Consider the following 14,977-nt stretch of genomic DNA (forward strand, 5'->3'; position numbering starts at 1 on the left):
GTAAATAGTGCTGTGAGGAAGGCATATGGTGTACTGGGCTTTATTGGCAGAGGAATTGAGTTCCGGAGTCCTGAGGTCATGTTGCAGTTGTATAAGACTCTGGTGAGGCCTCATCTGGAGTATTGTGTGCAGTTTTGGTCGCCATACTATAGGAAGGATGTGGAAGCTTTAGAACGAGTGCAGAGGAGGTTTACCAGGATGTTGCCTGGAATGGTAGGAAAATCTTATGAGGAAAGGCTGAGGCACTTGGGGCTGTTCTCATTGGAGAAGAGAAGGTTTAGGGGAGATCTGATAGAAGTGTATAAGATGATTAGGGGTTTAGATAGGGTAGATACTAAGAACCTTTTACCGCTAATGGAGTCAGGTGTTACTAGGGGACATAGCTTTAAATTAAGGGGTGGTAGGTATAGGACAGATGTTAGGGGTAGATTCTTCACACAGCGGGTTGTGAGTTCATGGAATGCCCTGCCCGTATCAGTGGTGAACTCTCCTTCTTTATGGTCATTTAAGCGGGCAATGGATAGGCATTTGGAAGTTATTGGGCTAGTATAGGTTAGGTAGGATTCGGTCGGCGCAACATCGAGGGCCGAAGGGCCTGTACTGCGCTGTATCCTTCTATGTTCTATGTTCTATGTTCCACCTTCCTGCCTTTACTCCATAACCCTCGATTGTCTTACTGATTAAAAACCGATCTCCACTTTGAATAAACGGAATGACTAACCCTCGATAGTCCCCTGTGGGGAAGGACAACCATCGCAGAGAAGAAATTCCTCCTCATCTCAGTTTTAGACATACAACCTTTAATTCCAGCCCCAACTAATGCACGGCAGTGAAAACACAATTCAATAAAATTCTGGAAGTAAAGGAAAAGTTAGCCGAATGGTGACCACGTACCACGAGCCAATGTTGTAAAAGCCGGTCTGATTCATTAATGTCCTTTAAGGAGGGAAATCTGCCGTCCTTACCTGTTCTGGCCTTTAAGTGACTCCACACCCACAGCAATGTGGCTGGCTCTGAACAAGCCACGCAGACCAAATAGGGATAGGCAATAGTGCTGGCCCAGCCACAGCACGTGAATGTATAAAAACCAAATAGCGAGGCTAATGGGATAACATGCTTGAACATTCTGATGAGATTCCCTACAAGCCCTTCTGCCTAACAAGGCCACCCTGACCCTCTGAAGAGTAACCCACCCAAACCCGGTCCCCTGCCCTATATTTCCCCCTGACTAATGTAGCTAACACTACGGGCAATTTAGGATGGCCAATTCACCTAACCTGCACACCTTTGGACTGTGGGAAGAAACCGGAGCAGCCGGAGGAAACCCACGCAGACACGGGGAGAATGTGCAAACTCCACACAGACAGGTGCCCAAAACGGGAATTGAACCGGGGTTCCTAGTGCTGAGAGGCAGCAGTGCTAACCACTGAGCCACCGTGCCACTTATTCTTGGATATCTAGAATACTCCTCAAGTGGAGTGAAGGACTCTGTGAGTTGGATTCTGTCATCCATTTGGTGAGACAAACTGCCCCTTAATGGAGGTAAAGCGCACCTTGGAAAGGTACGTGACCTGAAGGATGACCCCATTTGGGAAAGGTCAGGTGCGCCTTTCAATTGTTCAAAGTCGATATGTCGGTGTTTAAAAAAGGTGTAGCTGCCTGTCAAACGGATCCAGAATGACATCACACTGCTGCACCCAAGATCAGCAGAAGGAAAATATCTTTACAATGTTGTCAAGAAAAACATGTATCCATTAAACACAATCCACTGATTCCTCAGAAACAACCCCAAACAAGCAGACACAACACAACCAAAACCTACAGCCACATTACCTCACATCAAAGATGTCTCAGAAATGACTTCCAGACTACTCAGGCCCCTTGGCATCGTGGTAGCCCACAAACCCACCAACAGACTTAAACAGTGACTAATAAACCAAAAGGACCCATTAGACACCCATCAGTAAAACTAACATCATTTACAAAATACCATGCAAGAACTGTAAAAAACTCTACATCGGACAAACTAGCAGGAAACTTGCCACCAGGTACATGAACACCAACTGGCCACTAAAAGACATGAAAATGTGTTGCTGGTTAAAGCACAGCAGGTTAGGCAGCATCCAAGGAACAGGAAATTCAACGTTTCGGGCCAGAGCCCTTCATCAGGAATCTGGCTCTGGCCTGAGACGTCGAATTTCCTGCTCCTTGGATGCTGCCTAACCTGCTGTGCTTTAACCAGCAACACATTTTCAGCTCTGATCTCCAGCATCTGCAGACCTCACTTTTTACACCAAAAGACATGACCCACTATCACTAGTTTCCAAACACACAGACAAAGACAAACCACTTTGACTAGGGCAACACACACATCCTCGGACAGGCGAAACAAAGACACGCACGAGAATTCTCAGAGGCATAGCATTCTAACCAGGACTCCATCAATAAACTCATCGACTTAGACCCTATCCACCTTGCCTTGAAAAATAGAACAGGAAATGACATCACTCAAGAAACCAAGACCCATAAATAGAGGCAGGATATACCACCAGCGCTTCACCGGATACGCTCACTGATGATGTTACTGAGTCATGGTGACGAAACGTCTGAAAACAAGCCTTGCAGCTCAGCGAGCTAACATACAAACTTCTCATCAACCTGAGCTACAAATCTTCTCAAACATCACTGACATTGAGCTATCAAACGCTGTCAAACTCCACTGTCTTTTCCCCAGAATGGGGTGCACATTTTCCCCAGGGTGAGGGGTCTCAAAAACAGGGGGCAGATTTTTAAGGTGAGAGGGCAAAAGATCAAAAAAGAGATGACAGGCAATTGTTTTACACAGAGGGTATTCATAGGGTCATAGAGATGTACAGCACGGAAACAGACCCCTCAGTCCAACCGTCCATACATCCCAACCCAATCTAATCCCACCTGTCAGCATCCCAAACCCTTCCTATTCATATACCCATCCAAATGCCTCTTAAATGTTGCAATTGTACCAGCCTCCACCACATCCTCTGGCAGCTCATTCCATATACGTACCACCCTCTGCGTGAAAAAGTTGCCCCTTAGGTCTCTTTTATATCTTTCCCCTCTCACCCTAAGCCTATGCCCTCTAGTTCTGGACTCCCCGACCCCAGGGAAAAGACTTTGTCAATTTTTCCTATCCACGTCCCTCTATAAGGTCACCCCTCAGCCTCCGACGCTCCAGGGAAAACAGCCCCAGCCTGTTCAGCCTCTCCCTGTAGCTCAGATCCTCCAACCCTGGCAACATCCTTGTAAATTCTTCTGAACCCTTTCAAGTTTCACAACATCTTTCCGATAGGAAGGAGACCAGAACTGCATGCGATATTCCAACAGTGGCCTAACCGATGTCCTGTACAGCCACAACATGACCTCCCAACTCCTGTACTCAATATTCTGACCAATCAAAGGAAAGCATACCAAACACCTTCTTCACTATCCTATCTACCTGCAACTCCATTTTCAAGGAGCTATGAACCTGCACTCCAAGGTCTCTTTGTTCAGCAACACTCCCTAGGACCTTACCATTAAGTGCATAAGGTCTGCTTTCCCAAAATACAGCACCTCGCATTTATCTGAATTAAACTCCATCTGCCACTTCTCAGCCCATTGACCCATCTGGTCAAGATCCCATTGAAATCTGAGGTAAACTTCTTCGCTGTCCACTATAACTCCAATTTTGGTGTCATCTGCAAACTTACTAACTGTACCTCTTAACGTTCACATCCAAATCACTGATATAAATGATGAAAAGTAGAGGACCCAGCACCGATCCTTGTGGCACTCCACTGGTCACAGGCCTCCAGTCTGAAAAACAACCCTCCACCACCACCAGTTCATGTGTGGAATTAACTTTTTTAAATTTACAATTTTAAAATACATTTGGATAAGGCCATGACTAGGAAAGGTTTGGAATGATATAGGCCAGGAGCAGGTAGGTGGGACCAATCTAATTTGGGATTATGTTCAGCATGGATTGGTTCGAGCCAAGGATCTGTTTAGGTGCTGTATGACTTTATGACTCTAACTGTCAAAACAACCATTAAAACAATTTAATCTCTTGCTCTTTTAAAATATCTGGACAGTTAAAAAAAGTGATAATCTGTCTGTTGAGACTGGCTTGAGCTTTTCCAACATTGGATAACTGCAAGCTGGAGCCATTATATTCAGGGATTATAGATTTCAAAAGGATCTATTAAAATCAGGGGTTACCTTCCTATCACTCTTAACAGCTACAAGTGGTTTTGACTGTTTAATGTGAGCTTGAGACACTTCAATGAAATGTTTTTATGAAGTGAATTCTGATGTAGTAAATGTATTTTAAGAACGAGAGTGTTTTACTCAATGTAATGAAATCTGCAATACATGCTATTCAATCAAAGTTCATTTTTCTCATCTCTGCATTGTTCCTAAGATCTATCCATGGCAGGGTTGGCATTGTAGATGGGAATATATTAACATGATTTGGCACTAAATTGGCGTACAAGTTATAAAGGGCTTTGGAGATGAGTGGGGAGGTGGCATTAAGGATCATGGGGTTATGTAGATGGCACCATAGAGGTTACCAGGGGACATTGGCGTAAATGGGAATGGTGTGGGATTTATAGTTATGAAGTGGTATGGGGTTCAGAAGGGGTTTATACTGCTTCTATTTCTCATGCTCTCAGGTACCAATAGTGAGGTTGGGTGAAAGGGTTAGGAGGGGTGTCCTGGTCCTCTTTGTCTCCTTCCTTGATACTGAGGTTTTGAGACCAGTGGGCACTGCAGAGTTAGGGGAGTGTCATGCCTGTAATTTAGTAAGTTCCTGTCCCATTAAATATGGTTCTGGTTCAACTGTCAGTTTGAGTTTTATTTCGATACAAGGGCCCATTATTATATTTGACTTACCCTTTTAAAAAATAGTAAAAAGTGAGGACTGCAGATGCTGGAGATCAGAGCTGAAAATGTGTTGCTGGTTAAAGCACAGCAGGTCAGGCAGCATCCAAGGAACAGGAAATTCGATGTCTCGGGCCAGAGCCAGATTCCTGATGAAGGGCTCTGGCCCGAAACGTCGAATTTCCTGTTCCTTGGATGCTGCCTGACTTGCTGTGCTTTAACCAGCAACACATTTTCAGCCCTTTTAAAAAATAGTAGGTCAGAGATCAAAGGTCTGTACCACTCAATATAGTACATTGGGCAAGTGTAATCTTGTCACAGTGTCATACAGACCCTGCCATCTGTCCAGTCCGTACCGACTGTAATCCCAAACTGAAGTAGTCCCACCAACCTGGCTCATATCTCTCCAAATCTTTCCTACTTATGTACTTACCCAAATATCTTGTAAACATTGTAATTGTGCCCACATCCACCATTCCCTCAGGAAGTTCTTTCCACACGCGAACCTCCCTCTGCGTTAAACATGTGTCTCCTACATCCTTTTTAAAATCTCTCTCCTCTCACCTTAAAGATGTGCCCCCCATGAAATTTCCCATCTTAGATAGAAGACAACAACCATCACATCTATCTGTACCTCTCATTATTTTATAAACTTCTGTCAGGTCACCTCTCAACTTCCTACGCTCCAGTTAAAAAGGTTCCAGCCTTTCTTTAGAACTCTGACCTTCCCTGCCCGGCAACATCCTGGTAAATCCTGTCTGAACCCTCTCCAGTTTAATAATATCCTTCCTATAACTGGGCTACCAGACTGCACACAGTGCCCCAGAAAAGGCCTCACCTATGTTCTGTATAACCTCAACATAACGTCCCAATTCCTATTCTCAAAAGGACTTAGTCATGAAGGCAGGCACTAAACACCTTTTAATCATCCTGTCTCCATGTGATGTAAACTTTAAAGCACGATGTACCTGAACCCCTAAGTGCCTCTGTTCTACACCACAACCCAAGATCCCACCATTAATGGTATAAGCCTAACCCTGGCGCCTATTTGATCAAAATCCTTTTGTAATCTTAGGAAACCTTTTCTCACTGTCCATTTTAGCACTAATTTTGATGTCATCCACAAACTTCCTAACCTTCTTTGTTCTCATCCATACCATTTCTATAAATGATTAACAGGAGAGGACCCAGAACCGATTCCTGTGGAACACCTCTGGTCACAGGCCTCCAGTCTGAAAAACAACCGTCCACCATTACTCACTGTCTCCTGCTGTTCAGCCAACTTTGTATTCAATTGGCAAGTTCAACCTGAATCCCATGGGAGCTAACTTTACTAATTAGTCTACCATGCAGAATCTTGCGAAAGGGTTTACTAAAGTTGAAACAAACATCTACTGCTCTGCCACCATCAATCTTTTTGATAACTTCTTCAAAAACATTTGTGAAACACGATTTTCCTCACAAAACCATGCTGACTATCCCTAATCAATTTTTGCTTCTCTGAATGTCCATAAATCCGAACTTTTATAATCACTTCCAACAACTTACCAACCAACACAGGTCTATAGTATCCCAGTTTCTCCTTACACCATTTCGTAAATAAAGCTATGACATGAGCCACCCTGCGATCATCAGGCATCTCACCTGCAGTTATAGGTGACACAAATATTTCTGCAAGGGGTCTCGTAATTTCCTCCCTTACTTCCCACAACATTCCGGGATACATTAGATCATGTCCCGGAGATTTATCCACCTTTATATTCTCAAAGACTTCTTGAACTTTCTCTTCTGTAATGTGAACTATTGTTAAAACAACAAAGTTTATTTCTCTACATTCTCTAGACTCCATTACTTTCCACCCAGTAAAAACTGACACAAAATATTCTCCCATCTACAGGGGTTCGAAGATGACCTCCTTGATCTTTAAGGGGCCCGAACCTCTCTAATTACTCTCTTGTTCTTAATGTGTTTGGAGAATCTCTTTCAATTATCCTTCCTCTTATCTGTCAATGCTTTATAGAACATAGAACATAGAAGGATACAGCGCAGTACAGGCCCTTCGGCCCTCGATGTTGCGCCGACCGAATCCTACCTAACCTATACTAGCCCAATAACTTCCAAATGCCTATCCAATGCCCGCTTAAATGACCATAAAGAAGGAGAGTTCACCACTGATACGGGCAGGGCATTCCATGAACTCACAACCCGCTGTGTGAAGAATCTACCCCTAACATCTGTCCTATACCTACCACCCCTTAATTTAAAGCTATGTCCCCTAGTAACACCTGACTCCATTAGCGGTAAAAGGTTCTTAGTATCTACCCTATCTAAACCCCTAATCATCTTATACACTTCTATCAGATCTCCCCTAAACCTTCTCTTCTCCAATGAGAACAGCCCCAAGTGCCTCAGCCTTTCCTCATAAGATTTTCCTACCATTCCAGGCAACATCCTGGTAAACCTCCTCTGCACGCGTTCCAATGCCTCCACATCCTTCCTATAGTATGGCGACCAAAACTGCACACAATACTCCAGATGAGGCCGCACCAGAGTCTTATACAACTGCAACATGACCTCAGGACTCCGGAACTCAATTCCTCTGCCAATAAAGCCCAGTACACCATATGCCTTCCTCACAGCACTATTTACCTGGGTGGCAACTTTCAGAGATCTGTGTACATAGACACCAAGATCCCTCTGCTCATCCACACTACCAAGTAGCCTACCATTAGCCCAGTAATCCATCATCTTGTTATTCCTACCAAAGTGAACGACTTCGCACTTAGCTACATTGAATTCCATTTGCCACATTTCCGCCCAGCTCTGCAACTTATCTATATCCCGCTGTAACCTACCACTTCCTTCCTCACTCTCCACAACTCCACCGACTTTTGTGTCATCCGCAAACTTGCTTACCCAGCTTTCAAGTCCTTCCTCTAGATCATTTATAAAGATAACAAAAAGCAATGGTCCCAAAACAGATCCTTGTGGTACACCGCTAGTAACTGCACTCCAAGATGAACATAATCCATCAACTACTACCCTCTGTCTCCTTCCAGCCAGCCAATTCCTAATCCAAACCTCTAATGTATCCTCAATGCCATACCTCCGAAGTTTTAGCATTAGCCTACCATGGGGAACCTTATCGAACGCCTTACTAAAATCCATATACACAACATCTACTGCTTTACCCTCATCCACTTCCTTGGTCACCTTCTCAAAGAACTCAATAAGGTTTGTGAGGCACGACCTGCCCTTCACAAAACCATGCTGGCTATCCCTGATCACGTTATTCCTACCCAGATGTTCATAAATCTTATCCCTTACCATTCTCTCTAAGACTTTGCCCACCACTGAAGTCAGACTCACTGGCCTATAGTTGCTAGGGCTATCCCTACTCCCTTTCTTGAACAATGGGACCACATTCGCTATCCTCCAGTCCTCTGGTACTATTCCTGTTGACAACGATGACATAAAAATCCAGGCCAATGGCTCTGCTATCTCCTCCCTAGCTTCCCATAGGATCCTGGGGTAAATGCCATCAGGCCCAGGAGACTTATCTATATTCATCCTTTCCAATATTCCCAAAACCTCTTCCCTGCATATTTCCAGGGCATCCATTCTAATTATTTGTGATTCCATATTCACATCAGCAACAGTGTCCTGTTCCTGAGTGAATACTGATGAAAAGTACTGATTTAATGTCTCTCCAATCTCCTCCGCCTCCACACACAACTTCCCACTACTATCCTTGACTGGACCGATACCTACCCTAGTCATCCTTTTATTCTTGACATACCTATAGAAAGCCTTTGGGTTTTCCCTAATCCTACCAGCTAAAGACTTTTCATGTCCCCTTCTCGCTTCTCTTAGCTCCCTCTTTAGCTCCTTCCTGGCTACCTTATAACTCTCAATCGCCCCTACTGAACCTTCACGCCTCATCTTTACATATGCCGCCTTCTTCCCTTTCACAAGGGACTCCAATTCCTTACTAAACCACGGCTGCCTCACAAGGCCCTTTACACCATGCCTGACTGGTACATACCTATCGAGGACACGCAGTAGCTGCTCCTTGAACACTCCCCACATCTCATTAGTGTTCTTCTCTTGAAGCCTGTTTTTCCAATCCACACATCCTAAGTCATGCCTCACTGCATCATAATTTCCCTGCCCCCAGCTATAGCTCTTGCCCTGCGGCACACGATTATCCCTCTCCATCACTAAAGTAAAAGTCACCGAGTTGTGGTCACTGTCCCCGAAGTGCTCACCTACCTCCAAGTCCAACACCTGGCCTGGTTCATTACCTAGAACCAAATCCAATATAGCCTCCCCTCTTGTTGGCCTGTCGACATATTGTGTCAGGAAACCCTCCTGCACACATTGTACAAACACCGACCCATCTAATGAACTCGAGCTATAGCTCTCCCAGTGAATATCTGGGAAGTTAAAGTCCCCCATAACAACCACCCTGCTACCTTCACTCTTTTCCTGAATCATCCTCGCAATATTATCCTCTACTTCTCTAGGACTATTAGGAGGCCTGTAGAAAACACCTAACAGGGTGACCTCACCTTTCCTATTTCTAACCTCAGCCCAAACTACCTCAGATGGCAAGTCCTCTTCCATCGTCCATTCCACTGCTGTGATACTGTCTTTGACAAGTAATGCCACGCCTCCCCCTTTTTTACCCCCATGTCTGATCCTACTAAAACATTTGAACCCTGGAACGTGCAACAGCCATTCTTGTCCCTGTTCTACCCACGTCTCTGTAATGGCCACAACATCGAAGTCCCAGGTACCAACCCACGCTGCAAGTTCACCTACCTTATTCCTTATACTTCTGGCATTGAAGTATACACACTTCAATCCACCTTTCTGGTTACAGTCACCCTCCTTAGAGATCGCTGCATTATTCCTAACCTCCCTACACTCAAGGTCCTGTACCCTATAGCTACAGTCCTGGTTCCCATGCCCCCGCGGAGTTAGTTTAAACCCTCCCAAAGAGCACTAGCAAACCTCCCCCCAAGGATACTGGTGCCCCTCAGGTTCAAGTGTAGACCATCCTTTTTATAGAGGTCCCACCTTCCCCAGAAAGGACCCCAGTTATCCAGAAACCGGAATCCCTCCCTCCTGCACCATCCCTGTAGCCACGCATTTAACTGCTCTCTCTCCCTGTTCCTCGACTCTCTATCACGTGGCACGGGTAACAAACCAGAGACTACAACTCTGTTTGTTCTAACTCTGAGCTTCCAACCTAGCTCCCTGAAAGCCTGCCTTACATCCTCACCCTTCTTCCTACCTATATCGTTGGTGCCAACGTGGACCACGATCTGGGGCTGCTCCCCCTCCCCCTTAAGGACCCGGAAAGCACGATCAGCGACATCACGTACCCTTGCACCTGGGAGGCAACATACCAAACGTGAGTCCCTGTCGCCCCCACAAAACCGTCTGTCTGTACCCCTCACTATCGAGTCCCCAAGAACAATTGCTCTACCTTTCTCCACCCTACCCTTCTGAGCAACGGGGCCAGGCTCCGTGCCAGAGGCCTGAACCTCGTTGCTTGCCCCTGGTAAGTCATCCCCCCCACAAGTATCCAAAACGGTATCCTCTTCCTGATTTGTCTCTTCAGTCTTCCCCTAAACTCTTTACATTGATGAGGAGATTCCATTGAACCAAGTTGTCTCTATCTAAAATATGAATCTCTCATATTCTCGACTAGAGCCTCAATATCTTTATTCATCCATCGTTCCCTAATCTTACCAGCCTAACCCTTCACTCTAACAGGAATGTAATGCCTCTGAACTCTCGCCATCACACTCTTGAACACCTCCCACTTGGCAGACGTCCTTTTACCTGCGAACAGTCTGTTCCAATCAATTTATTAAAGCTCCTGTCTCATACCATTAAAATATATAACTCCGTTTTCTTTCAACTGCAGTTTGTGAATCTGATAAACTTGTACGGTCCTTGATGAATTTGCTAGATAACAGCCTGGAGTTGTAACAATGATCTTGTAAACTGGACAACAGCCTGATTAAATAAAAGCAGATGTAAAAACTGGTGGTAGGAACTGCTAATAGGCCCCAGTTCCCAGGAATCAGACCTGGGAACAATTCAGTCAAATAACTCAGCCATCAGAAGAACTTGTCCCAGTTTGCGAATATACCCCGTGGTGTGGGAAGGCAAGACAGAGGAGATAAAATGACAAAAGGCATGAAAACATGGCAAATGGATTTGAATTTGATCTGTACTGTAACTTCTTTTCACCTGGTCGAGGGGCAGATGTTCCTGAGTTACAACCATCACAGTGTACAGAGCTGATAGAGGCTCCGCAAGGTGATTTATTCTTCACATTCCCAAACTAACACGGATTTCACTTGCAAGAAAATCACTAACAATCACGCCCGACTCACTCACAGGCTCACACTCACTCACTGACACACTCAATCACACACTCACTCACAGGCTCACACTCACTCACAGACTCACTCAACCACAGGCTGACACTCACTCAATGACTCACACTATTGGACTCACACTCAATCACAGGCTCACACTCACTCACTCACAGACTCACACCATTGTACTCACACTCAATCACAGGCTCACACTCACTCACTCAATGACTCACACACACAGACTCATTGGCTCACACTCACAGGCGCACACTCACTCACTCAGACTCACACTCACAGACTCATTCACAGGCTCACACTGATGGACCCACACGTAATCACAGGCTCACACTCACTCAATGACTCATACTCACAAGCTCACACACGGGACTCACACTCACCCCCCTGGACCCGCACTCGCCCCCCCGGACCCGCACTCGCCCCCCCCGGACCCGCACTCGCCCCCCCCCCCCCCTCGGACCCGCACTCACCCAATGACACGCACACACGTACAGCCACGGACACACACACATACAGCCACGGACACGCACACACGTACAGCCACGGACACACACACATACAGCCACGGACACACACACATGTACAGCCACGGACACACACACGTACAGCCACAGACACACACACGTACAGCCACAGACACACACACGTACAGCCACAGACACACACACGTACAGCCACGGACACACACACGTACAGCCACGGACACACACACACATGTACAGCCACGGACACACACACACACACACGTACAGCCACGGACACACACACATACAGCCACGGACACACACACATACAGCCACGGACACACACACATACAGCCACGGACACACACACATGCACAGCCACGGACACACACACATGCACAGCCACGGACACACATGCACAGCCACGGACACACACACGTACAGCCACGGACACACACACGTACAGCCACGGACACACACACACGCACAGCCACGGACACACACACACACACGCACAGCCACGGACACACACACACACGCACAGCCACGGACACACACACACACGCACAGCCACTGACACACACACGTACAGCCACTGACACACACACACACACTTACAGCCACGGACACACACACACACGTACAGCCACGGACACACACACACACACGTACAGCCACGGACACACACACTCGTACAGCCACGGACATTCAGACACACGTACAGCCACGGACACACACACGTACAGCCACGGACACACACACGTACAGCCACGGACACACACACATGTACAGCCACGGACACACACACACACACACGTACAGCCACGGACACACACACACACACGTACAGCCACGGACACACACACACGTACATGATAGACACACACACATGTACAGCCACATACACACGTACAGCCATGGACACGCACACACGTACAGCCACGGACACACGTACAGCCACGGACACACGTACAGCCACGGACACACGTACAGCCACGGACACACACACGTACAGCCACGGACACGCACAGCCACTGACACGCACACACATACAGCCACGGACACACATGTACAGCCACGGACACGCACACGAACTACCACTGACACACACACACAGCCACTGACACACACCTGTACAAACACGGACCCACACGTACTGCCACTGACACACACGTACAGTCATGGACACACACACATACTGGCACTGGCACACGTGTACAGTCATGGACACACACGCATACGCACTGCCATGCAGACTCAGTCAGGGCAGCTGCTTCTTGCCCTTACACTTACATTCTGAGAGACAGACAGGAGTGGGGCTGGGTTCCCAAGCCAGACTTCCATCTTCCTGCCTTTGGCACTCTACCTTCAGTGGGCCCTTCAGTTTGTAACCGTCCTGGCAGTGAAACCTCACCAGGGCTCCCTGATGGAAGGCTCCAGGGGGAGTCCCAGTCCTGGCTCCATGCTCCGGAGACCCAGGGTCAGTACAGGAGTTCAGCTCATCACCTTGGGGAAAGAGGGGTTAACGTTACTGAGTCACTCCGTCAGCACTGGGCAGGAACTACAACAACACAGCACTAACACTGACTGCTACATCCACCCCATCTCACCTCCACCCAGCCATCGGGGGGAGGGGCAACGCGGCTGAGGGGAGAGAGCTGAGGGAGGGGAGGAGACAGGACGGGGGAAGGGGGCGAAGGGAGAGGGGGCTGAGGGAGGGGGCTGAGGAAGGGGAGGAGACAGGACAGGGGAAGGGGGCGAAGGGAGAGGGGGCTGAGGGAGGGGGCTGAGGGAGGGACCTGAGAGACGGGAGGAGACAGGGCAGGGGAAGGGGGCGAAGGGAGAGGGGGCTGAGGGAGGGGGCTGAGGAAGGGGGGGAGACAGGACAGGGGAAGGGGGCGAAGGGAGAGGGGGCTGAGGGAGGGGGCTGAGGGAGGGGAGGAGACAGGACGGGGAAGGGGGCGAAGGGAGAGGGGGCTGAGGGAGGGACCTGAGAGACGGGAGGAGACAGGGCAGGGGAAGGGGGCGAAGGGACAGGGGGCTGAGGGAGGGGGCTGAGGGAGGGGAGGAGACAGGACAGGGGAAGGGGGTGAAGGGAGAGGGGGCTGAGGGAGGGGGCTGAGGGAGGGGAGAAGACAGGACAGGGGAAGGGGGCAATGGGAGAGGGCGCTGAGGGAGGGGGCTGAGGAAGGGGAGGAGACAGGACAGGGGAAGGGGGTGAAAGGAGAGGGGGCTAAGGAAGGGGGCTGAGGGAGGGGGCTGAGGGAAGGCGCTGAGGGAGGGCGCTGAGGGAGGGGAGGAGACAGGGCAGGGGAAGGGGGCAAAGGGAGAGGGGGCGAAGGGAGAGGGGGCTGAGGGAGAGGGGGCTGAGGGAGGGCAGGGAAAGAGGGTGAAGAGAGAGGGGGCTCAGGAAGGGGGTTGAGGGAGGAGAGGAGACAGGGCAGGGGAAGGGGGTGAAGGGAGAGGGGCTGAGGGAGGGAGCTGAGGGAGGGCAGGGGAAGGGGGTGAAGGGAGAGGGGGCTCAGGGAGGGGTGTGTCTGAGGGAGGAGGGAACCCATCCCCTTAGTGCTTAACTCACTTACTGTTTAAAAATCTGTAAACTTATTTTTCTTTCACATCTGAGCAGAAATCACAGTCAAGTCGATAGGCCCATGCAGAATGGGATCTCTCTCGTCATCCTCCCTCCTTCTCCCCTCCTTTCGCTTTTCTTCCTTTTCCTCAACCCTTCCTCCTCCCTCGAGCCCACCCAGCCCACCCCTCACTCTCGCTGTGTAGGGGCCACAGGGTCAGCTCTCTATTCGGCTAACATTTATCAGCTAAACCAGGAGACAATCCTGAAAGTGACCGGGATATGCTGCAAAGATGGATATCAGGGATTCCTGGTGGTGTGGGGCTGTGACCATTCCCTATTCCCACAGCTGTCTGCACTGTGGCCTTGCCCCTGGGAAGATGTGATCTATATGGACTTCAGTAAGGCGTTCGACAAGGTTCCCCATGGGTGACTGATTAGCAAGGTTAGATCTCCTGGAATACAGGGAGAACTAGCCATTTGGATACAGAACTGGCTCAAAGGTAGAAGACAGAGGGTGGTGGTGAAGCGTTGTTTTTCAGACTGGAGGCCTGTGACCAGTGGAGTTCCACAAGGATCGGTGCTGGGCCCTCTATTTTTTGTCATTTACATAAATGATTTGGATG

At 48.3% G+C, this 14,977-nt stretch overlaps 1 protein-coding gene across 1 annotated transcript in view; it reads right to left on the reverse strand.

Moving 5' to 3' along the window:
• susd4 (sushi domain containing 4) overlaps positions 1–14,977 on the reverse strand; it is a 69,865-nt gene that overhangs the window by 42,108 nt on the left and 12,780 nt on the right. The window contains exon 4 of the mRNA XM_060854385.1: positions 13,076–13,288. Within this exon, the coding sequence (XP_060710368.1) occupies positions 13,076–13,288 (213 nt within the window). The remainder of the gene's footprint in view (positions 1–13,075; positions 13,289–14,977) is intronic.

The sequence above is a fragment of the Hemiscyllium ocellatum genome, chromosome 3 (genome assembly GCF_020745735.1).
Source record: "Hemiscyllium ocellatum isolate sHemOce1 chromosome 3, sHemOce1.pat.X.cur, whole genome shotgun sequence".
NCBI lineage: Eukaryota > Metazoa > Chordata > Chondrichthyes > Orectolobiformes > Hemiscylliidae > Hemiscyllium > Hemiscyllium ocellatum.